At 45.2% G+C, this 24,940-nt stretch overlaps 1 protein-coding gene across 2 annotated transcripts in view; it reads left to right on the forward strand.

The window, feature by feature from the left end:
- Positions 1-24,940, forward strand: part of F13B (coagulation factor XIII B chain) — a 196,275-nt gene that overhangs the window by 168,132 nt on the left and 3,203 nt on the right. For both annotated transcript variants that reach the window (XM_069737309.1, XM_069737308.1), the window contains exons 8-10: positions 2,315-2,497; positions 3,276-3,473; positions 3,556-3,735. In XM_069737309.1, coding sequence (XP_069593410.1) covers positions 2,315-2,497; positions 3,276-3,473; positions 3,556-3,735 — 561 coding nt within the window. The remainder of the gene's footprint in view (positions 1-2,314; positions 2,498-3,275; positions 3,474-3,555; positions 3,736-24,940) is intronic.

The raw sequence follows: 24,940 nt of genomic DNA on the forward strand, positions 1-24,940 counted from the left end.
CGTCCTGGTCGGCCTGGGGGCTCTGGTGAGGGTTCGGTGACCCCTCCTCAAGGGGGGGGGGTACTGTTGTGAATTCTGTTGTCAAGCTCCCTCCTGTGGTCATGAATGGTACTTCGGCTGGTTCTGTCCATGGGCTTCCTCTGGTGGCTGTGAGTGGGGCTGCGGCTTCTGAGTTTCCTTCCACAGGTGACGAGGTTAATTCGTTAGCTGGCTGCTCTATTTAACTCCACTTAGATCATTGCTCCATGCCACCTGTCAATGTTCTAGTATTGGTCTAGTTCGCTCCTGGTTTGTTCTGGTGACCTGTCTTCTCCAGCAGAAGCTAAGTTCCTGCTTGTTTTTCACTTGTTTGCTATTTTTCTGTCCAGCTTGCTATTTTGATTTTTGTCTTGCTTGCTGGAAGCTCTGGGATGCAGTGTGGCGCCTCCGCACCGTGAGTCGGTGTGGAGGGTCTTTTTGCGCACTCTGCGTAATTTTTTGTAGTTTTTGTGCAGACCGCAAAGTTACCTTTCCTATCCTCTGTCTGTTCAGTAAGTCGGGCCTCTCTTTGCTAAAATCTATTTCATCTCTGTGTTTGTGATTTTCATCTTAACTCACAGTCATTATATGTGGGGGGCTGCCTTTTCCTTTGGGGAATTTCTCTGAGGCAAGGTAGGCTTTATTTTTCTATCTTTAGGGCTAGCTAGTTCTGAGGCTGTGACGAGTTGCATAGGGAGCGTTAGGAGCAATCCACGGCTATTTCTTGTGTGTGTGATAGGATTAGGGATTGCGGTCAGCAGATTTCCCACTTCCCAGAGCTTGTCCTGTATTATTGTAACTATCAGGTCTTTCCGTGTGCTCTTAACCACCAGGTCCATTATTGTCCTAACCACCAGGTCATAACACTGTGCTCAATCAGTGCTGGTAAACAATTGAAGAAAATAGTGGTCTGGAGGGAGCGCTAATGAAAGTGGCCACCGGAGTGCTGGTTGGGGATTTAAAATCTTTAATCACAGTGCATTTCAATAGCCAATCGCTGTCTTCTTCAGGTGGCAATGAGTCAGAAGACAAGAAGACAGTGATTGGCTGTTGAAACGCGTTGTGATTAAAGATTTTGAATCCCCAACCTGCACTCCGGTGGCCTCTGTCATCAGCGCTCCCTCCAGACCGCTATTTTCTTCAGTTGATTCTCCCTCCTAGAGGGACTGCGGCGGGAGCTGCAGCTGACAAGCCAACTTCTCCCTTGCTGCTCCAGGACCTTCCACCACGTGACCGGCAGGTCCTTGATCATGTGGGGCACATTACTCGGAGTCTCTTGCACGACGGCATCTCTCCGGACTCAGCCATCTTTCTCCGCTCATTGCCTCCCGAATACCACTGTGCCGACGTCTTGGAGCTGCCGTTCACCTGCCCCACAGGACTAGGAACCCTTTTGAGCCACTCCACATTGTTATGCTTGTTCAGCATAACCGTACATGGTGAGTAGGGCCTTGACCTTTCAGTTCCCTTCCTCGGCCGATATCATTCATGTGCGCTCCCTTCTCTCTTTTGTTTCTATATACAATCAGTGCTGGTGTCATTGTCCCCACCTTCAGACCTATAAATAATCAAGAGGAAGCGAGAGCTGCAGTTGGTCGGTCACTTCCTCTAGATTACTTATATGTCTGAAGGCGGGGACAGTGACGCCAGCGCTGATTGGGTGCAAGGCTCACATGTCCTAACAAATGCACATGAGCCCTGGAAACGCGAGTGCCGACACCACTGGAACGGCAACAACATGGGAGGTGAGTATCGATGTTATTTTAACAGGGCAAACATTCAGAATGAGAAGAGGTTGTCCTAGTAGTGGACAATCCCTGTAATTAATTTTCCATAACAATTTAGGTAAAACTAATTGATTTGCTCAAGTATCTTTATTTTCAGGCAATTAGGATCTTTCTGGTGTGCAAAATAGTAATCCTTTGTTAAGCTATGGTGGAGTACCACATTTTGATATATTCTGTCAATATTTTTTAAGGGCATCTCATCCTTTATTATAAGCCTTTTAGAGTCCATTTAGGGATATTGTTTTGAAACACCTGTCCAGCAGAACCTCACCGGGAAATCAATGTGTGTGAAAAGATTAGAAACTAATGAAAATATGAGAAAAACCGCTAGAAATATATAGACATAAAAAAACATAATTAGCTGTTAGTGAAATAATCTGCATAATTTATAAATGTGCTATAAATTATATGTAAAAAAATATTTAACATTTTATTTTTCAGCACTGGAAATGTTTCTAAGTAGTAATAAACTGTATATTATTCTAATGTCTTTTCTGGATATATTTCAGTCAACAATGAATATTGCCAAACCCCACCAGCGATAAGCAAAGGTGACCTCATTGAAGCTCCATTGGACAGCTATGAAAATGGCTCCTCTGTGGACTATAAATGTCACAGCTTCCACCTGATGGAGGGGCCTAAAACTGTGTACTGTATACATGGATCCTGGTCTGTGCTGCCAAAATGCTTACGTAAGTAAGACGTTCTATAGAATGTGTTTAGTATAACAAATCATGTGAGGAGTATCATAGGGTGTATTTTATAATCTAATATTCACTAAAGCTAAAAGTTATTAGAGACAATTGAAGGTCAATTCCCAAAAAGCCGTATGCACAAAAATTCACAAGGGAAAAATTATTTTCACTATTTAGGGCCTCCATAGGGTGCTATATTTTATTCTGGGTTGAAATAGCTCCAAAATAATTAATTATTGACTAGGAAAAATACATGTTTGTGCGATGTTAGCCAATAGATAGAAAAATATTAAAAATTGAGAGTCCTCATTGGTTGACACCTTTTAATGGCTAACTGAAAAGTTGGTAGCAAATAGAAAACTTTCAAGACTACTCAGGTCTCTTCATCAGGCATTATGAACCACGCAGACTGTGTCATGAATGGCACCAATTTTTGGTTAACATCTGTAATAATTTTATTTGTTGGAGCAGGGGAGGGAGCATTTAGTAGACTAACTGAAATATGTCCGCTGGTGTATGTGTCTAACTATTACTATAACCTGGGTGGCCTTGTGAAATGTAAAAAAGCCACAACTTCATTGGGCTGTACAAAATACAGTAGAAGACTTCTATGAGTTAAGTGTAGAAAGAAATGTAAAAGTATGCATCTAATTCTATCATCAAAGTCAAGTGTAATGTTTAGTTTATGATCTAGTACACCCTATATATTTAAACTGGAATCTTACATGAATTTACATTGTTTTCTTAAAGCAGACATTTATTTTGCACTCTGTAGAGCCCTGCACCCTCGCTGTGGGTGACATCAAAGAGAGAAATTTGGAGCTTCAATGGAGTTCAGACCTACACTCAAAATTTTTACATGGTGATATGGTGGAATTTCAGTGCATGGAAGGTTTTGAGCTGCCGATGTACACTGAAGTGAAAGGACTCTGCAAAAATGGCCAAATTCAGTATCCTTCCTGCAAAAAGAAAGGTATACAATAAACAGCATATTCATTATCCCACAATGGTAAACCAGTAAATTGTCTTACATAAATGTCTTTTTCTTTGCCTAGAATCATTGAAATCTTGTGGTCCTCCTCCTAAAGTAGAGCACAGTGTAGATAATTTCTTGCAATCAGTGTATGAATCTGGCTCGGTGATTGTGTACCATTGTTTAGAGCATCACTTCTTGAATGGCGACAGTGCGATTCACTGCTCAGATGGGCACTGGGGATCTCCCCCAACTTGTATAGGTAAAGTACTATTTTGTGCAACCAGATATAATGCCATGAGACAAAATACAAAATCATGAATGTTTGATTAGTGCTATAAACTTTTCAACTTGTGCATTTATAGCATATGCTTTCCCCTTTTAAGTGTATTTTACAACCAACCATCTATTTTCAACATTTTTTTAAGTATTGAGCTCTGTATTCACAAATGCAGTGAAAAAGCAGCAAAAAATGGTGACTTGGTAGTGTTAATGCTCAAAATAAAACAATATATAGCACCTAAAATGTGTCTGAGAAAGTCAACCCCTTATTGCTTATTGAGAATTGTGCTCAGGCAAGAGGAAGACGTCATTACTGTTCTCCCCAAGCCGAGTGCATGGGGAGCTGCAACCGGTTGGCAGTGCAGGTTTTTGACTCTCTGCTCCTGCTCTCCTGTCTGTCAAACTACATATATATATATATATATATATATATATATATATATATATATAACAGAACAGCTTTAAAGTGGATGTCCCACAAACAAACATTCATTTTAATCACTAGATTATTATTATTATTACTATTATTATTAATTATTATAGCGCCATTTATTCCATGGTGCTTTACATGTGAGGAGGGGTATACATAATGAAAACAAGTACAATAATCTTGAACAATACAGGTCACAACTGGTACAGGAGGAGAGAGGACCCTGCCCGCGATGGCTCACAATCTACAAGGGACGGGTGAGGATACAGTAGGTGAGGGTAGAGCTGGTCGTGCAGTGGTTTGGTCGATCGGTGGTTACTCAAGTTGTAGGCTTGTCGGAAGAGGTGGGTCTTCAGGTTCTTTTTGAAGGTTTCAATGGTAGGCGAGAGTCTGATGTGTTGTGGTAGAGAGTTCCAGAGTAGGGGTGATGCGCGAGAGAAATCTTGTATACGATTGTGGGAAGAGGAGATAAGAAAGGGGGAGGAAAGAAGGAGATCTTCTGAGGATCGGAGGTTGCGTGCAGGAAAGTACCGGGAGACGAGGTCACAGATGTATGGAGGAGACAGGTTGTGGATGGCTTTGTATGTCATGGTTAGGCTTTTGTACTGGAGTCTCTGGGTAATGGGGAGCCAGTGAAGGGATTAACAGAGGGGAGAAGCCGGGGAATAGTGGGGGGACAGGTGGATTAGTCGGGCAGCAGAGTTTAGAATAGATTGGAGGGGTGCGAGAGTGTTAAAGGGGAGGCCACAGAGCAGGAGGTTACAGTAGTCGAGGCGAGAGATGATGAGGGCATGGACTAGGGTTTTTGCAGATTCTTGGTTTAGGAATGTACGGATCCGTGAAATATTTTTGAGTTTAAGGTGGCAGGACGTGGAAAGGGCTTGGATATGTGGTTTGAAGGTGAGATCAGTGTCAAGGATTAGCCCAAGACAGCGAGCTTGTGGGACTGGGGACAGTGGGCAGCCGTTTACTGTAATGGATAGGTTCGTTGGGGGGGCCACATGAGATGGGGGAAAGATGATGAATTCTGTTTAGTCCATGTTAAGTTTTAGAAATCTAGCAGAGAAGAAGGATGAAATAGCAGACAAACATTGAGGGATTCTGGTTAACAGGGTGGTGATATCTGGTCCAGAGATGTAAATCTGTGTGTTGTCGGCATAGAGATGATACTGAAAACCGTGAGATTCTATGAGCTGTCCCAGGCCAAAGGTGTAGATGGAGAAGAGCAGGGACCCTAGGTCTGAACCTTGTGGGACTACGACAGATAGGGGGTGAGGTGAGGAGGTGGTGTGTGAGTGGGAGACGCTGAATGTCCGGTCAGTTAGGTATGACGAGATCTAGGATAGGGCCAAGTCTGTGATGCCAAGGGATGAGAGGGTCCGCAGCAACAGGGAATGGTCCACTGTGTCAAAGGCAGAGGACAGGTCCAGGAGGAGGAAGATAGAGTAGTGTCGCTTGGTCTTGGTGGTTAATAGGTCATTGGTGACCTTAGTTAAGGCAGTTTCAGTGGAGTGGTGTGACCGGAAGCCTGATTGTAAGCGGTTGAAGAGGGAGCAGGAAGATTGATGGGAGTACAGTTTGAGATGGACGTGTTGTTCCAGTAGTTTTGAGGCATAGGGGAGAAGTGATATAGGGCGATAGCTAGATACAGAGGATGGGTCAAGAGAGGGTTTTTTGAGGATAGGTGTGATTGAGGCATGTTTAAAGCTGGAGGGGAAAACACCAGTTGTTAGTGATAGGTTGAAGAGATGGGTTAGGGTTGGGATGAAGACTGTGGCGAGGTTTGGGATGAAGTGGGATGGGATCGGGTCAAGTGCACAGGTGGTGAGATGCGATTTTGAGAGTAGAGTGGAGAGTCGATCTTCTGTAATGGTGGAGAAGTTGGTTTTGGAGGTGGAGGGTTGGGTAGTTGAGAGAAAGGGTTCTGGGGGTTGTTCGCTAAAACAGTCTCTGATGTTCTCAATCTTTGGCTTGAAAAATGAGGCAAAGTCTTCAGCTGAGATGAGTGAGGAGGGAGGAGCTGCGGGGGATGGAGGAGAGAATTGAAGGTGTTGAATAACTGTTTAGGGTTGTGAGACAGGGAGGATATGAGAGATGAGAAGTAGGTTTGTTTTGCTGTGGCGAGTGTAGTCTTGAAAGTAGTGAGGGACTTTTTGAATGAGATGAAGTGCTCGTTGGAGTGAGATCTTTTCCATCTGCGCTCAGCAGCCCTCGAAGCTCGCCTCAGTTCTTTGGTCAGGCTGGTGTGCCAGGGCTGTCTGTCGATTTTGCGAGCTTTGGTATGTGTGAAAGGGGCAAGAGATTCCAAAGCTACAGCTATTGTGGTGTTATATAGAGTGGCAGCATCATCCGCATTGTGTAGGAAACTTATATCTGAGAGAGGGAGGAGGGATTCAGAGAGTGAGTGTAGATCAAGGTGTTTAAGATTTCTGCGAGGCTGTGCAAGTTTGTGGGGTGGGGATTGTAGACAAGGAGTGGAGAAGGAAGAGAATGTGAGTAGATTGTGGTCAGAAAGAGGAAGAGGTGAGTTAGAGAGGTTAGATAGGGAGCAGAGGCGGGTGAAGATGAGGTCCAGTGTGTGAGCATCTTTGTGAGTGTCTGCAGAAGACCATTGAGTGAGGCCGAAGGAGGAAGTGAGAGATAGAAGTTTAGTGGCAGCTGAGAGGGAAGTGTCAATGGGGATGTTGAAGTCGCCCATGATGATAGTGGGGATGTCCGCAGAAAGGAAATGAAGTAGCCAGGTGGTGAAGTGGTCAAAGAAGGTGGTGGCTGGCCCTGGGGGGCAGTAAATGACAGCCAGTTGGAGGTTGGAGGGGGAGTAGATGCGCACAGAGTGCACCTCAAAGGAAGGGAGGGTAACAGAGGGTGGAAAGTTTGTTGCAGACAGAACGAGCGTTCCATAGAGCTCCTGTTAGTGGGACTGGGGAAGTGGGGGCCGGGCAAATGGGTACAAGGTTAGAGAGGTTACGGAAATTTGTGATAGAGCGTGGATGGGAGGAAGTACTGACTGTGGGGATGTGGTGAGGAGGACCAGGATTTGGAGAGATTTCACCAGCAGTGAGAAGGAGCAGAGAAAGTGTTAGCAGGTGGGAGCAGGAGAGGGCATGAGACAGAGGATTGTATGTTGAGGAACAGTTCTGAAGAAGAAGTGAGATGGATGGGGAGGATTGAAGAAGAGATGAACAGTTCCTTACTAGGTGTAGGGATTAGGGGGGTTAGCAGAAAGTGAAGGATTATAGGGGTGAAAGTGAAAGCAAACAGAAACATTGTTTACAGTGACTGGCCAGTTCCCTTCAGTTCCCTTCTGGTTTTAATTCTACGTTAATCTTCACACTTCTAGGACACACTTATAGGAATCACACTGCAGACTAAAATCATTGCAGACTTGTGCTATGCAATATATGTACAACTAAGTGCATACAGGTGTGAAGCAGAGAGGAGTGGTCTCTGTTCATCTTGGTCAGAGAATTAAGGGTGGACCAGATGCATATAATCAAGCCAGAGTAAACAAGGTCATAAATAACATGGGTGGAGGGGGGTGAATGGGTAAAGCTGGGGTTAGTTGAAAGACATACCAAGTGGAAGCTAGGAGTAGAGGTAAATCTGTGTGGAAAGATGGATGATATACTATATGCACTTCATAGACAGACAAGGCAGGAGAGCAGGCTGGAGAGCTGGGTGCATGACAATACCAAGTGGAAGCTAGGAAGCTAGATCTTGGAATAATAATAAGTTCCACAATTGGTTGTGTTTAAATAAAATGTTCCTGTGCTGAGATAATCTTATGAATGTGCTCCTGTTGTGTACTGTGTAATGGCTGTGCCTTACCTGGGAATGCAAGGTAGCCAAAAAGTATAAAAACATTACAGCACGGGATCACAAATGATTATTTCTTTGAAGTAAAACATTGTTAAAATACAGGTAGGGAACTGATTTATCTCACAAAAAGAATCAGCTCTGATCCCATGCTGTTCTATCTGTATACCCTTTTGCTTTCTCCTTGCCCAGGAGCTGTGGTATGATCAGACTACGTCCCTGTATGGTCAGACACGGCCATTATGTAAGGAGGTGGTGGGGACCCTCATGTGCCTTCTCTCTTCTGGACACCGTTCACATGTATCACATGTGGCACCCTGTTGTTTTTCTAGTGTAATGTGCAGTTTACTAAGGTTATTATACTGTATTATGATGCACTTGTTAAGTATTGAGTGCAAGCTTAGGGACAGTATAGGACCGTAGGGGGATTAGAATAGAGGGGGCATCATAGAGATAGGATAGCATAGAATAAATAGTAGTGTTAGATACAGACAGCATAGGGGTTAAGAAGATGGGAGGAGTTACAGAGCAGAGCAGCACAGAGCAGGGAGGTATAGGACAGGCACTTTTTGATTATTATTATTATTTATTTATTTATATAGCACCATTAATTCCATGGTGCTGTACATGAGACGGGTTACTTTTAAAATACAAATATCACTTACAGTAAACAAAACTAACAATGACAGACTGATACACAGGGGAGATGACCCTGCCCTTGCAGGCTTGCATTCTACAGGATTGTGGGGAAGGAGACAATAGGTCGGGGTTGCCGTAGAGGCAGAAGCCCAGGCAGTCTTGCCCAGGGTGAGATGTGAGGAATACTGACACAGGCAATAGACAGCGGTGGGGGATATAGCTGCGATGGCAGTAAGGGGCCCCCCAGGAGGAGAATAGTGCAGTCAGGCACCAGCTCAAGAGGACATCCCCAAGAAGGATTCAGGATCTAAGACCGCGGCAGGAGCAGCTGAGATGGCGTTCCCGGCACCTTTCCATAATGGATCCGGACGATTGGCTGACAGGGAGCTGGTGACGCTGAAGGTACTGATGGGACACGGACTGTCCAGAGATATGGCAGAGATTGCCAGGAAAAGGGAGATAGAGCTGAAGGAGAAGAAAGGAGCTGCCTGTACATCAAAGAAAAATAGGAAGATGTCTCTGTGTTTGAACCATGCTGTGAAGTGACTTGCGGAGCTCATGATTGCGGTGGCGGCAGGATAACAGTCGAGAGAAACCTGATAGTGACTGTGAGTGTTCTGTTGCTCATGCTGCATATGCAGCAAAAGGGACACTGTATTTTTTCTGTGCGGCACCAGAGTGTGGGAACAGAACAGCCCGTTGCCACGACTACCACCCTGGACACCTTACAGAATTGGCGTAGTCGGCAGGATAATGATGCCTTATTTACAGAGCACGGAAGAACCTTAAATATGGCAAAGATGGCAGTCGTGACACAGTTAAAGATGGCAGCCGTTGGTGACTTAAGGATGGCGCCAAGCACTGACAAGAAGATGGCAGTCAGTGGCGCGAAAACTGAGAGCAGTGCTGCCCACCATGGGTGTCCTGAGAAGAAAAGGGAGCGAAAATGGAAGAAGCAGTGGCCTGAGCCTAGGCCAAGGCCCTTTGTGACTGGTGCCCGCCCGAGATGGGCGTGTCAGAAGAATCCCCAACCCCTACAGCAGAGTCTTAAGGAATGGGTGGGGCAGCTGGAAGTAACTTCACCTACGAATGGGTGGAGCCCAGAAAAGCAAGACGGCATGCCTGGAAGAAAGATGCCATTGCTAAGTGAGATACCTGTGCAAATGAAGATCGCCAAGAGCGAGGACACTGTGGATGTCGAGAAGCTGAAGCCTGAAGAAGAAATAAAGAAACCGGAAGTCGTGGAGAGAGGGACCATCGTGGCCGTGATCCCGAGTTCGCGTGTCCTCAGTGGAGGGCCATCACAGCTGACTGCAGTCATGGTGAGTGCGTCATCTACCCTCACCTCAGCTCCCGCAGCGACTCCTGTCCCGTCACCTTCCCCAACCTCTGCATCTGTCTGGATGAACCCCGGGCTCCCTTGACAGAAGAGGGCCGGTGTATAGTGGGAGTGATTGAACAGAAGAAACGGCAGAAGCGCCGAATTTTAAAGGTACTACAGCGCACAGCAGGGGCACATTTAAAAGATTATCTCAGCACAAGAACAGTTTATTTAAACACATCTAATTGTGGAAGTTATTATTATTCCAAGATCTATTGATTAAAATTAACTTTTCATCATGGGAAAACTCCTTTCAGTCTGTAGCAGACAGGCAAGAATACAATGGTGGAGGCCATAAATGCTGGCAGAAATTCACTGTTTCTACAGTGCTAACATAATGTTAAAGAAAATCTATAAATGGCAATTTACAGTTTATGGTTATGAGGAAAGATCCTAGAAATGCTACATGAAAACATATGACTTGGAAATACTAGCCTAGTATGTGCTCAAAAAGCAGTTTTATCTTGTTATTGGGGATAAGGACTACATGACTACAGGCTTTATGTGAAAGAACAAGTGTGCTTTAAGACCCCCTTCACAATTCCGTTTCTTAAGGACCTCAAATACAGACACACGCACACCCATTGTATTCAATAGTGGTGCGCACATGTCAGTTTTTTCACATGGATCATGTGTCCGTGTGAAAACCCCCCAGAAATGTCAGGTTTTTATCAGCAGCACGGACAAAATACGTGCTGCACACATGCACACTGATGACACACAGATGACATCCGTGTGTCATCAGCATGACACGTACAGGTGCATGAAAAGAAGCTGTAAAGTTTGCGTTGTTCCCAGGCGCAGGCTGTTGAAGGCAACTGTTATCATTGGAGCCTGATCTCCTTGTGATTACTGCGACCAAGCGACAATGATAGGAGTTGTATTCAGAACCAGCTGTATCCCTCCTGTATAAAATAAAGAATGAAATGTAAAAAATGGTGTGGGCTCCCATGTAATTTTCATAACCAGCAGAGGGAAAGCCCACGGCTGGGGGCTGATGTTAATAGTGTGAAAAAAAGGACAATATCCCAAAAGGTTCCCAGGCTATTAATAACAGCTCACAGCTGTTTGCTTATCCTTCATTGGTGAAATTATAGGGGGACCTCCAGAAAAAATGACACAGGTTCCCCCTATAAATTCAAATCAGCAAAGGCTAAACAGGTATCTTGGAAAGGGGTCAGATATTGTCCCCCCTTCCAGGCTACTAACATCGGTCTTCAGCCACCCCAGAAATTGCACAGCCATAAGATTCGCCAAATCTGGAGCTTAACCTTGCTTTTCCCACTTGCCCTGTGGTGGTTTCAAGTGATAGATAAGTGATAGGTAATAGGTATGGGGTTGATGTCAGCTTTGTTTTGTCAGCTGACATCAAGTCCAGGGGTTAGTAATGGAGAGGCGCCCCCATTTCTAACCTCATAGTAAATTTTGAAATAATCACAGAGAAGAATAAAATCCTGTATTTGAAATAAAACGCAAGACCCTGTTTTACATATTTATTTAAAAATTAAAAAAAAGTTATACTCACCTTTACGCCTAATTCACTGAAGCCCATGTCCCCTGTAAACAAACAAAAATAATAAACAACGATATCCCTCACCTGTCCGACGTGAATATAATCCTTCGATGCTGATGTCCCCTGTAAATAAACAAAAATAATAAGCAACCATATCCCTCACCTGTCCGACGAGAAGATAATCCATTTGTCCCTTTAGGAATCTAGCTCTGCTATATCTATATGCCAGGCTGAACGCTGGCATGATGCAAGTGTTCAGACTGCCATCTAGTAGAGACACTGCGCTGCACGTCATAGCGCAGCATCAGTGTCTTGCAGTAACATGAATAAGGTGAGCGGGGTTCATAGCCGATAAACTCCATTCACCTTACTGTCGTCAGCTCTAATGTGAGAAAGTTCACACCCTAGCGGTGACATCACTGCGGTGAATGGGGACATGGGCTTCAGTGGATTAGATGTAAAAATTAGTATAACTGTGATTTTTATTTTTAAATAAATGTGTAAAACAGGGTGTTGAGTTTTATTTCAAATATTATAAATATAAAAGTATAATATAAAGTATTTTATGCTTGCTGTGTGTTTATTTCAAAACTTACTAAGGTGTTAGTAATGTGGGCGTCTTATAGACGCCTCTCCATTACTAACCCCTGAACTTAATGTCAGCTGACAATACAAAACTGACATTAACCTCAACCCTATTACCCCACTTGCACTGCCACAGGGTAAGTGGGAAGAGCAAGGCTAAGCGCCAGATTTAGCGCATCTTATGGATGCGCCATTTCTGGGTGGCTGAGAACAGATGTTTATAGCCTGGGAGGGGGGGCAATATCTCTGGCCCCTTCCCAGACTATTGATATCAACCCACAGCTGCCTGTTTAGCCTTTGCTGGTTTTAATTAATTTTATTTAATTTTACCAGTAAACACTAAGCAAACAGCTGTGAGCTGTTATTAATATCCAGGGAACCTTTTGGAATATTGACCATTTTCCCAGATTATTATCATGCCCCAGCCTTGGCCTTTCCCTTTGCTAGTTATGGACATTGTGTGGGAGCCTACACCATTTTTTTACATTTCATTATTTATTTTACACAGAAGGTACACAGCGTGTGCTGAATGCAACTCCCATCATTGTCGCATGGCAGCACTCATCTCAGGAAGACCAAGCGACAATGATGGGAGTTATCTTCAGCAGCTGACGCTTGGGATCAGAGCGAACTGTACTACTTTTCACAGGTGCCAAAACGTGTCACACAGACGACGCACAGGTGTAAAACACGGACAGCAAATGGATACATGAATATCACACAGATGTCACATACATACATATGGATGACACAGGAAAACGGACCACAGATCTCACCAGTACTAGATTTTCCTGTATAGGAATCACCAGGATGTGCGAATGCGGCCTAAAGAAAACCTAAGTTAATAAACAATAAACTAACATTGAACTTTTTCTCTAAAAAAAAATGTTTTATTGTTGTAAAACACAAAGCAAATTCTGAAAAATATTCATATTTGGTGGAGGTCTATCTATAACATCTAATGCAATAAAATTAACATGTTCTTTATACCATATAGTAAAATAAAAAAATAAAAACAGCCAGAATAGCTGTATTCTGTTCATTTTCTCTTCCCAAAACAGGAATAAAAAGAAATCAAAATGTTATATGTAACCTAAAATTTACTTCCAACAAAAACCACAATGGTAAAACAGTTTTAATTAAAACTGCAGCACTCAGTAAAGTAAATGATACATCGCTGAAATTAGGATCTTTGCCCCTACGTCATGCTGCTCTCAGATGGGGCAGAAAACACCTGGTGACAGATTCCCTTTAAGAAATAAAGGTGGTAACAAATATGCACCTTGTCACCATTTCTATCACCTGCCAATGACATACTTACACTGCTACAACCAAAACTGGTGGGTACTAATACATGTGAAGCAGTGGGGAATTTAAAGGGTAAGTAGGCACCGCATGGCTATGTTTTACACATTTGCCAGATTTTTCTAGGCTAGCATTCTTTTTAGTATAAGAGCAATGTGTAGAGGCATATTCACACTGTGGCCATAAACTTGTAAAATCTAGAATAAGAACATCAATAGATACCCTGCAGTAAGCAAATAAATGGTAGTAATACATGTAAAACACATATGGTACTTAGTTGACACTAGTGTAATCAGGTTGCGGGATGCAGTAATGGACAGGAAACAGCGCAAGAGTTAACATTAATTTTTACTTGAACAGGAGAATACTCCATGCAGGTAGGGGAAAAGAGAGACAGGTGTATGACAGGTAATATGAACACAATAGGTGGCTGAGGGAGGTAAGGGGGCAATAGGTATAACATCTGTTCATTAAGATCAACTTATCAGTCTGACGGCTTCCTGACAGCAGAGTCCTAGGATCAAACGGTGGTGCCAACACGGTTAGCACATGATTAATGCAGTGTCGTCCTGCAGGCGTTGATGATCCGGTTCCTGGCGGTCACGATGGGTCCTCGACGTCTTGCACAGGGTCCTGGGTCCAGGATTCGGTTGCAGAGTGAAGAGCAGTCTCCAACACTGCCGGAGTTTGACAAAGCTCGGCAGAAGTATGTGGGTGAGAAAGGGTACAGTTCTCTGTGAGTCACCCGGTATTTCTTAGGAGGCATGTGCGCGGTATTTACTGGCCCATTGCGATGGGTACCTTGAGCAGGGGGAGACAATGGGCAGAATGCAGTTCTCCGGTCACAGTCTCTCTAAATGCCAGCAGGGATACTATAGCGTTGATCTGCGCTGTCACGGTGCTCAGAGGACAGAGCACCAAACTTCTCCTGCTGCGTATTCCCGCCAAGTCTGACTACCTTTTCATGCGCTCTGCCCTTTTAGCCTAGCTACGCCCCCTGCTATCGAGTGCAAAGGTCGGTCCAGGTGTCTAAGACTTTCCCCAGACAATAAAGGTGACAGTCCCGACAGTTTCTGGACCCAGCACAAGAAAGGTACCCCCGGTCCAGGCCTTCTTCTTACACCCCCCTCTCCTTTTGCTCGCCATTCCACGGGCGAGAGTTCTTGAAGTTTGTGTTTACATTCTACTAGTCCTTGAACGATTTGTTGCTAAATAAACTGATCTTGATCGTATCAGTTGGGGGTATCCCGGCTGTGGCCCGTTCGGAGTGCCTTAAGTCAGAAGGAGTGTCGAATCAGGTTGGGTAGTTGAGTCAGGCTGAACAGACGAGGGCGGTGATGCACCCATTTCGCTCGACAAACAGGGCGTAGCAAATTCCGGTGAACTACTCGAGTAGGAGCATTTTCTTCCCTTCAGGTTAAATTTCACAGACGGGCCCTTCCGAGCTGAGTCTCCAGTTCACCCGGCACGGGTTTTTTTCCCACCGGTACTCCAGTTTGTCCCTAGGACGCTTATGACGGACCAACACTCGGTCCCCGGCTTGAAGAGCTGTCCCTCGCAGAGGAGCTGTCGCTTGGATACTCAAGTTCCTGAAACCTGGTCTGCACCAGGCGATATAGTGTTTGCAGATGATGACGATGTTCTCGGACCAAGGTGGACACCCCCATTCGTGGGTAGTCCTCCTCTGGATCCAACTCCAGCTCTGTAATCTCTCTTCCTGGCTGGCTGAACAGCAGGGTATATGGAGTGTAACCGGTGGTGCGATGTACTCGGTACTTATATACCCACACTAACTCAGCTACAAATTCAGGCCACTGGGACTTTCGGACTTCTTCTATTGTCTTTAACATCTGGATAAGAGTCCGATTGAACCGTTCACTGGCTCCATTTCCCCAGATTTTTCGATCTGGTAAAGGCAGTGCAGTTCCTCCATCACTCGCCCTAGGAAGCAGGCACCTTGATCGGAGTGAATTCTCTTCGGGCAGCCGTAGACTTGAACAAAATTCTTTCAGATGGCATATGCTGCTGATTCGGCAGTTTGGTCACGTGTTGGAGTCACAACGGCGAGCTTATTGAAGTGGTCCCTCCTCGCTAGACAATGTTCACATCCTTGGTGGGCTGGGCCTATCGTCAGATAATCTATCATCAATACTTCTATAGGAGCAGAGGTCACTATGGTCTGTGTGGGAGCTCTCTGCTCCAGAGGCTTGGCTAATTCGCAGCTTCTACATTGTTGACAGGCCTCTTCCACCACAGCTTTCAGGCGAGGATGGTAAGCTAGCTTTGGCAGCCACTGAAAGGTCTTCTCTTGAGCGAAGTGAGCTCCTCTTTTGTATGCTTCCGTAAACACCTTAGGCAGCAGCACCTCAGGGATCACCACCTACCAGGTGGTACCCAGTTCCCATTGTAACTGAATCTTTCTGTACAATAATCCATTCTTTAGTTGGAGTCTTTCCCACAGTCGAAGGATCTGCATAGTCCCTGGGGACAGGGCATCTCTCTCTCTCCCTGACTGGGTAGTTGTTTCAGAGTTACCCACTGTCTCACTTGAGCGAGTTCCCCATCTTCTTTTTGTAACCAGACCCACTCATCAGGGGTTCGTCCCAGTAGGCATTCCCGATTCACTGCCTGTACCTGTTCCTGAGTAGCTGCCAACATCCTGGCAGAATCCCGAAACTCCGAGACCTCTTCAGCTTCCAGCTCTTCGTCACGGTTGGGCCCAGGCTTTTCGTGCATCACTCTGGATAAGGCATCAGCGTGGGTATTCTCAGCTCCTCTCTTGTCGGTGATTTTGTATTGAAACATCTCCATCCAAGCCACCCAGCGCTGCTCCAGGGCCCCAAGTTTTGCATTTTCCAGGTGGACCAAAGGGTTATTATTGGTGCGTTTCAGGACTTTAGAGCCAGACAAGTATTCTGCAAATTTCTTAGTCATAGCCCACACTAATGCCAACAACTCCAGTTTGAACGAGTTGTAATTGTCTGGATTCCGTTCAGAGTTGTGTAAGGACTGGCTCGCATGGGCGATTACCCGCTCTTTTCTGTCTTGGATTTGAGACAACACAGCTCCGAGTCCATGTAGGCTTCTATCAGTGTGGAGAATAAACAGCTGGGAGAAGTCTGCATAGGCTAATACTGGCGCTTCAGTCAAAGCCACCTTCAAGGCTCAAAACACTTTCTCCTGACGTACTCCCCACAGGATAGTCCTGTTCTTTGCACCAGATGGCACCACTTTTAACAGTTCTAGTAACGTTTTCACAATGCGAGTAAAGTTCTTACGAAACACCGATACTACTCGGTGAGGCCCAGGAAGTCCCATACATTTTTCACGGTCTTCGGGGTAGGCCAATCTTATACTGTGGAAATTTTCTCATGGGACAGTCTCACCCCTCTGCAGAGACTATGTCACAGAGTTACCACGACAGAGCAGTATCAGAAGACCGCAGGATCTAATGGCTCCTGCTTTGCTGCGGGGAAGAAGCACTTCTCCGGTGTATTAAATGTGTTTATTTTCTTTCAGCAGGTCAGGGGTTAATTGGCCATGTGGAAATCCCTGTATTCAGCTCTGCTCGGTTAGCCACTCCTCTCTCCTATAAAAGCTAGGCCTTCTGGCCAGGTCCTTGTCTGAGTTAGCACTTGCTACATAGACCTGGAGTGAGAGGAGCTGGTGTGGATAAGGAGAGCTGGAGGAATTTATTGTACGACTGTTGCTTGGTTTGTACTCTTGGAAATTCCTCACCCTTACCTGCCTTATTTTCTTCCCCCATCCTTCACACCCTGATTAATACCTCTGTTATTTGTGAGAGTATATTTTGTGTGAGTGGAATTTTCTTTTACCCTTGTCTTTGTTCCCCTGTCTGTCGGGTTGGTATACTACGGTACAAAGTAGCGCCTCTCTTCCCTGGGTGGGGGACAGACGCAGGGCTGCAGCTAGGAGAAAGGGCAAGAGTGGAGACCCCAGCATCCTCGCCATTAGAGGTATCCCGGGGAAAAGGGCAAGCTAGGGCCCCTGGTCCCAGTTTACTCGTCAGTCCTATCGTGACAGTCGACATGTCTCAAGTACTCAATCTGGGTGCGAAACAAATGACATTTCTGAGGCTCCACTTTCAAACCGTGTCTCTGGAGTCGGATCAGCACCTGTTCCAGTCTTTGCAGATGTTCCACGAACATGGCGGCATACACGATGATATGATCAAGATAGATATGGGTGGCTTCAAAGCTTAAGTCACCTAGACAACTTTATAAGTCTTTGGAATGTACCAGGAGCGTTATCCAGGCCAAGCGGCATCCAGTTGAATTCATACAGGCCCATAGGCAGTATAAAGGCCATCTTTGCTCGGTCATGTTCGGACATAGGTACTTGCCAATAGCCACTGGCTAGATCCAATCATGAGAAGAATTTTGCACTTCTCAGTGCAGAGAATGATTCCTCAATCCTGGGTAGGGGATATGAATCTCGCACAGTGCAGTCATTCAGTTTCCAAAAGTCCACACAGAAACGTAGACTTCCATCTTTCTTTCATACCAGCTCAATGGGAGCAGCCCACGGGCTCTGACTCGCTCAAATAACAACACTCTGCAACATCTGTGTCAGCATCCCCTTCACCTCTTGGTATATTTTTTTGGTGGGATTTGTCGGTATCGTTCTCTTATGGGCGCGGCATTTACAGTTGGTATCTCATGAGTCATGGCCGTAGTGCAGCCGAAATCATCCTATTGACGTGCAAACGCATCTTTGATATCACCCTAACAGAGCTTCTACCTGCTGGACATGCTGTGGTGTGAGTTCGGTTAATTCAGCCTGCATTTGATCCAGAACACGGCGCCCCTCTCGCAGGTGCTGAGATTCTTTTACTGTAGACGTGTCTATGGCCAGGGTTCAAGGATCTCCCTGTTTCACTGTCAAATGTACGGCTTGCGGTGGTATCAGCTCCTCCAGCATGCCTAGAATTTGCGCAACTTCACTCCGGGGTGGGAGCGTGATATTATTTTCTCCCAGATTTACACATCGCACTGGGACCACCCAGTCGTGCACAGTAACTAATGTCCGTGCAACAAAGAGCCCTGGAGGTAATTGCTCCATACAAGCTGGTTCTATCTGCATTTCGACTCCTTCCAGGAGGTACAAGCTCGGACAAGCAGAGTAAGCACCATCTGGTAGTTGAACCAGGCTGGCCGCGGCTGGAACGATCACTTTCCCCAACATCTTCCCGTCACTAGAGGTTTCTTGAGCTTGAGTCGTATGGATTAGCTGCTGGAACACTCTCCTCTGGGGAGTTTGAGGGCTTCACTGTTTTAGGAACACATTGGGGGACTCATTGATGAGAAGACTTCCGAATTCCTTTAATATGTTCATCAATAGCATGACAGCATGTCTGTTACCAGCATCTCCAGCAGTCAGAACCACTCCCTTTCGGCCCAGGTCTTTACCACAGACAGTGATTTGCTTCCAGTTCACCCCTGCGACCAGGATGGGTAAGTGATTAGCAGCCGTCAACTTTATCACTGGGCCCCATTCAGGCTGCATGGCTCCAGGGAAATGTAGTCGGAAGTACGCTTCAGGAATCGTGGTCACCTGTGAGCCGGTGTCAACCAAACATCGGATGGCCCGACCATCCATTTTGGCCCAGACGATAGGGCACATGAAAACTAGACTTTTGGGACTTCTGAATCTCCTTCTGGACTGTTCAGGCTCCGGGCAGCATCCCCCAGCCACGGAGCCTCCTAGTTTAACAGATGACGCTGTAGGGGTCGGCTTCATCGTATACAACCCTGAGCCAAATGTCCAAGCTCACCACAGTTGTAGCAAGTAGAGAGTTCTCTACTGGACATTCTCACTTCGTGATGAGGTTCAGGACCAGTTCTACCCCCGGGCAAGTTTGATGTGGCTGGTTTCTTCTTTGAATCGGACAATTCTTCTCGTATTCCCTGGATTTCTTTCCGCAACTCTTCCACCCATCTTGGTTCGGTGGCCATTGTCACTGATACCTCTTTGCTGCTGGACCTTCCCCACCGGGACTGTCACCCGCTGCTCCTACTCGCATGTGCACGCTTTGCGTCCCACTTCAGAAAAGATCATGCGTGGATTTACCCGCACGTGCTCGTGCAAGTCCTGTTTCAGCAGTACGTCTCGCAAGCCTGTCACCAACCGATCTCGCAGTAATATGTCAGTCAACCCTATGCCCATGCCATCTTATCTAGTAATGGCAGTGTGGATCTCCTGTAGAGCGTTCATGTATTGAGTCACCGTCTCTCCCTCCCTTTGCACCCGGCAAAATAAATGCATGTGTAACTCCCCTACATTCGTGGGGTTTCCATGTATTTCTTCCAGTATCTGTAAAACATTATTAAAAGTGTCCTATTCTCGAGGGGGGCGTAGCATAACAGAATCCCTTGTCTCTCCATCTAAAGCCATCATGGCAACCTCCGACTCTAATGCAAGAGTCATGGGGTACATTCTCATCATTCCCCGGATTCGCTCAGTCCAGCTCTATAGCATGGTGTTGTTCCCAGTAAATATCGGGAGGTTATGTAACATTGCCCCCAGGGATATGCTGGACCTTGGCCCCACCCCACTGCTTGATCTCCCGCCTCCATGCTGTTGGACTGCATCTTTCCAACTACACCAAGTTTGACGGCTTCCTGACTGCAGAGTCCTAGGTTCAAACGGTGGTGCCAATGCGGTTGGCACGTGATGAATCAGGTGTCATCCTGCAGGCATTGATGATCCAGTTCCTGGTGGTGATGATGGGTCCTCGACGTCTTGCACGGGGTCCTGGGTCCAAGATTCAGGTTGCAGAGTGATGACCAGTCTCTAACACTGCTGGAGCTTGTCAAACCTTGGCAGAAGTATGAGGTTGAGAAAGGGTACAGTTCTCGGTGAGTCACCCGGTATTTCTTAGGCGGTACGCGCGCGGTATTTACTGGCCCGTTGCATTGGGTACCTTGAGCAGCAGGAGCCAATGGGCAGAATGCAGTTCTCCGGTCACAGTCTCTCTAAGTGCCAGCAGGGATACTATAGCGCGGACCTGCGCTGTCACGGTGCTCAGAGGACGGAGCACCAAACTTCTTCTGCTGCACGCTGCGTGTTCCTGCCAAGTCTAACTGCCTTTTCATGCACTCTGTAAGTTGCAAAATACACCGGTCACATGGAAGCGCACAGGACACAGATGAAAGGATCTGCCACCTGATGAAGACGGAGCTGTTCCGTCGAAACGAGTTGTGGATTTCAATAAACAAAGAAACTTTTAATACTTTCATCTGTGTCCTGTGCGCTTCCATGTGACCGGAGTATTTTGCAACTTACAGTTTATTCCTCTCCTGAGGCACCCGGCAGGAGCTGCATCGGACCTTTCTCAATCAACATCTCCCCTGACCGCCAGCCTGGCGCTCCGTTAGCCTGTCCTTTCTGTATCTATTTTCGTGCACTCTGTCCTTTTTAGCCTAGCTACGCCCCCTGCTGTCAGGTGCAAAGGTCGTTCCAGGTGTCTAAGACTTCCCCTAGACAACAAAGGTGACAGTCGTGACAGTTCCGGACCCGGCGCAAGAAAGGTACCCGCGGTCCCTCTTCTTACACTATTTTGATTTAAAGAGTGCAAAAGTCATTCCACCACAACAAGGTGTATCCAACCCTAACTCCAGGGACTCACCTCACATTGTGCCAGTTGGCCTCAAAAGAGACAGGAGGCAGAGGAGGTCTGGACCTGACTGTGTTTTGTACCTGCCTTTGGGCTGTTCACCTCATCTAATTAGCAGGTGTAAATGTAAGGGTGGTAGACAATGGCGGTCGCATTCTTGCCCCTGCAGACACCAACTGTATTATAGTGTAAACTATGCCCTGCGTCTTTTGGTATATATTGTGCATTGTGATATGGTAATGTGTTGTGTATACATAATGTAAAGGTAATGGCTAGTGTTAGTTGAGCACAGTATAGGATAGCATAGTGTAAGAGATATTTTAAGACTTGGTAAATAAGATATGTCGTATAAGCTAGATGGCTGTAGTTAGGTAGTGACCTTAGGGTAAGGTAAGAGTTAATGTTTTGAACTAGCCCATAGTGGCATGGTCTTAGTGTCAGGGCAAGTGACTGCTTGCTAGAGTTAGGGATGAATAGCAAGGCAGAGCACACAGTGTTTTCGGCAGTTCAAGGCCTTACTAGAATTCCCAGGCAAATATACTCCTGTAACGTCTAGAGCTCAAGGCTCGATTCAGGTGCTATGACAAGCACTCTAATCGCTTTCTGTGCAGAGGAAGATTAATGTGGAATCGCTGGTCGGAGAAGTAATGGACCTCGGGAGTATTGCGGCACTGGGCTGGGAATCCCTGTGGCTGACAGGACCAGTAAAAGGAGGGATAGTCCAGGTAGAATGGAAGGACAATCTAGAAGTATACTATGCCATGGAAACAAGAAACGGCAAGTAATGATACTACAAATTGCAATATGATGCTGAAACGAACTGGGTGTCCCCTGATTCATGTGTGGCAGCTCCTGAAACTGAAGACCTGGAGATAGCTGGGGCCTGCAGCCTACAACTGAGTGCAACACATACAAAGTAACATAGTAACATAGTTTTTAAGGTTGAAGGAAGACTTTAAGTCCATCTAGTTCAACCCATATCCTACCCTAACATGCCCTAACATGTTGATCCAGAGGAAGGCAAAAAAAAACCCATGTGGCAAACAGTAAGCTCCACATTGGGGAAAAAAATTCTTCCCGACTCCACATACGGCAATCAGACTAGTTCCCTGGATCAACGTCCTATCAAGGAATCTAGTGTATATAACCTGTAACATTATACTTTTCAAGAAAGGTATCCAGTCCCTTCTTAAATTTTAGTAATAAATCATTCATTATAACATCATATGGTAGAGAGTTCCATAATTTCACTGCTCTTACAGTAAAGAATCCGCATTTGCTATTATGATTAAACCTTCTTTCTTCCAGATGTAGAGGATGCCCCCTTGTCCCCGTCTCAGGTCTACTTGTAAATAGTTCATTAGAAATGTCTTTGTACTGTCCCCTCATGTATTTATACATTGTAATAAGATCACCCCTTAGCCTTCGTTTTTCCAAACTAAACCCCAAGTGTAATAACCTGTCTTGGTATTTCAGACCCCCCAGTACTATAATAACCTTGGTCGCTCTTCTCTGCACCCGCTCTAGTTCAGATATGTCTTTCTTATACACTGGAGACCAGAACTGTGCACAATATTCTAAGTGTGGTTGAACTAGTGACTTGTATAAAAGTAAAATTATGTTCTCATCATGAGCATCTATGCCTCTTTTAATGCATCCCATTATTTTATTTGCCTTTGCAGCAGCTGCCTGACACTGGCCACTAAATGTGTTTGTTGTCCACCCATACTCCCAGGTCTTTTTCATTGACGGTTTTGCCCAGTGTTTTACAATTAAGCACATAATTATACATATTATTCCTTCTGCCCAATTGCATGACCTTACATTTATCCCCATTAAAGCTCATGTGTCATTTATCGGCCCAAGCTTCTAGTTTACATAAATGATCCTGTAATATAAAATTGTCCTCCTCTGTATTGATTATCCTGCAGAGTTTAGTGTCTTCTGTAAATATTGAAATTCTACTCTGCAGAATTCCCTACAAGGTCATTAATAAATGTTAAAAAGAAGAGGGCCCAATACTGAACCCTGTGGTACCCCACTGCTAACCACGACCCAGTCTGAGTGTGCTCCATTAATAACCACCCTTTGTTTCCTATCCCTGAGACAGCTCTTAACCCACTTACACATATTTTCCCCTATCCCCATTATTCTCATTTTATGTATCAACCTTTTGTGTGGCACCGTATCAAAAGCTTTTGAAAAGTCTAGAAGGCTGATAGTAACCTGCGGGTTTAGGATGGACATTGTTTCCCACCGCTCCAGTTTGATTCATCCCCTTTGCTTCTATTCAGATAAGTTTATTTTTATTCAGATTGCTATACTATACTGCTATATGAGTATGTCTCCTGATGAACCGATCTCGGGGAAACGCGTCGAGATGAACATACTTAGAAAATTGGAGTAATAATCTATATGGTATTCTTTAATCGTCACTAGTGTGGTTTATTTTGGGCACTGGTGCCTTGTACCTGTAGGAGATCGATAAGGTGTTTTTTGGTTATTATTCCTTTGCACCTACATTAGTCTGACAGGGTTTATTAGGGTCAGACGACGGGAGCGGGGGCGCCATTTGCGCAGGATTGTAGGGTGCCAACCCCCGCAGTTAGGCAGGTTGTATCTAGGCACAGTGCAGGGGGATTTATGGCAACTATATGGAATATGTGCAATAACTAGCTATATGCGATTACTGTGCTATCAGTCAACGCATTTGTTTGCACGGGCCCTTGGGGATAGGTGCAATACTTAATTAAGTGTGCAATATTTTACAAATTTATGAAGCATGCTTTCTGTACAGGCCCTTGTGCGATATAAAAACACATTATTTTTAGTGACGATACTACACATCTGTTTGTCTGAATTGCATAGTCTGCTGTTTGATCTGTTTTTTTTCTGCACGATAGGACCTATTAGGGTCAGATAGGGAGAGCCTACGTTGAGCGGGGGTGCCATTGCGCAGGATTTAGGGTGCCAACCTCTGCGGCAAGGTAGGGCACAGATAGTTGGTGTTTCAGGAATATTGTGCACCCTGTACCTTTGCAGCCATGCGTGTTTTTAGGTCGTGTGTATGTTGTATTGTGTATCTTTTATTTTGAAATATTAGTAAATGTTAAGTTTTATTGTGATCATTTACTTTATTGCTTAAATAGTGCTTTATGTCGGTGAGTTATTGAAAAGTCCATATACACCACGTTCACTGCGTGTCCTTGGTCCAGTCCGGAACTTATCTCCTCACAGAAATTGATCAGATTAGTCTGACAGGAACGGTTCATAGTAAACCCGTGCTGATACTGGGTCATGAGGTTATTCCTCTTCAGATACTCCAGTATAGCATCACTTAGAATATCCTCCAGGATTTTACCCACAGTAGAGGTTAAGCTTACTGGGATTATTTTTACTTTCTCTGGCAATGAGTATTTCTGTCTCAATCTTTGCTGCCTTGATTTGCTTTTTACATAATTTATTTAATTTTTAGTATTTATTTAATGCCTCATCACTACCTACTTCCTTTAATTCTCTAAATGCTTTCTTTTTGTCACTTATTGCACCCCTTACAGCTCTATTTAGCCATATTGGTTTCCTACCGATCCCACAGCATATTTGATCTGGGACACAAATTTTCTATAGAGTGCCAGGACGACATGAAGCAGCAGCTCGCCCATGACTACCGCCCTCTGGTACCCGACATAAAACACAGTCAGGCCCAGTTGGTCCCCGGTCTATTTTGAGGCCATCTGGCACATAGTGAGGCGAGTCACTACAGTTAGGAACCATCCTAATTGTGTACAACTTGTTACGGTGGGATGGCTTTTTTGCTGTTTAATCAAAATAGTATCAACTATGTACCCTACATTTTTACATGTATTACTATTATGTATTA

The sequence above is a fragment of the Ranitomeya imitator genome, chromosome 8, assembly GCF_032444005.1.
Source record: "Ranitomeya imitator isolate aRanImi1 chromosome 8, aRanImi1.pri, whole genome shotgun sequence".
NCBI classification, from domain to species: domain Eukaryota; kingdom Metazoa; phylum Chordata; class Amphibia; order Anura; family Dendrobatidae; genus Ranitomeya; species Ranitomeya imitator.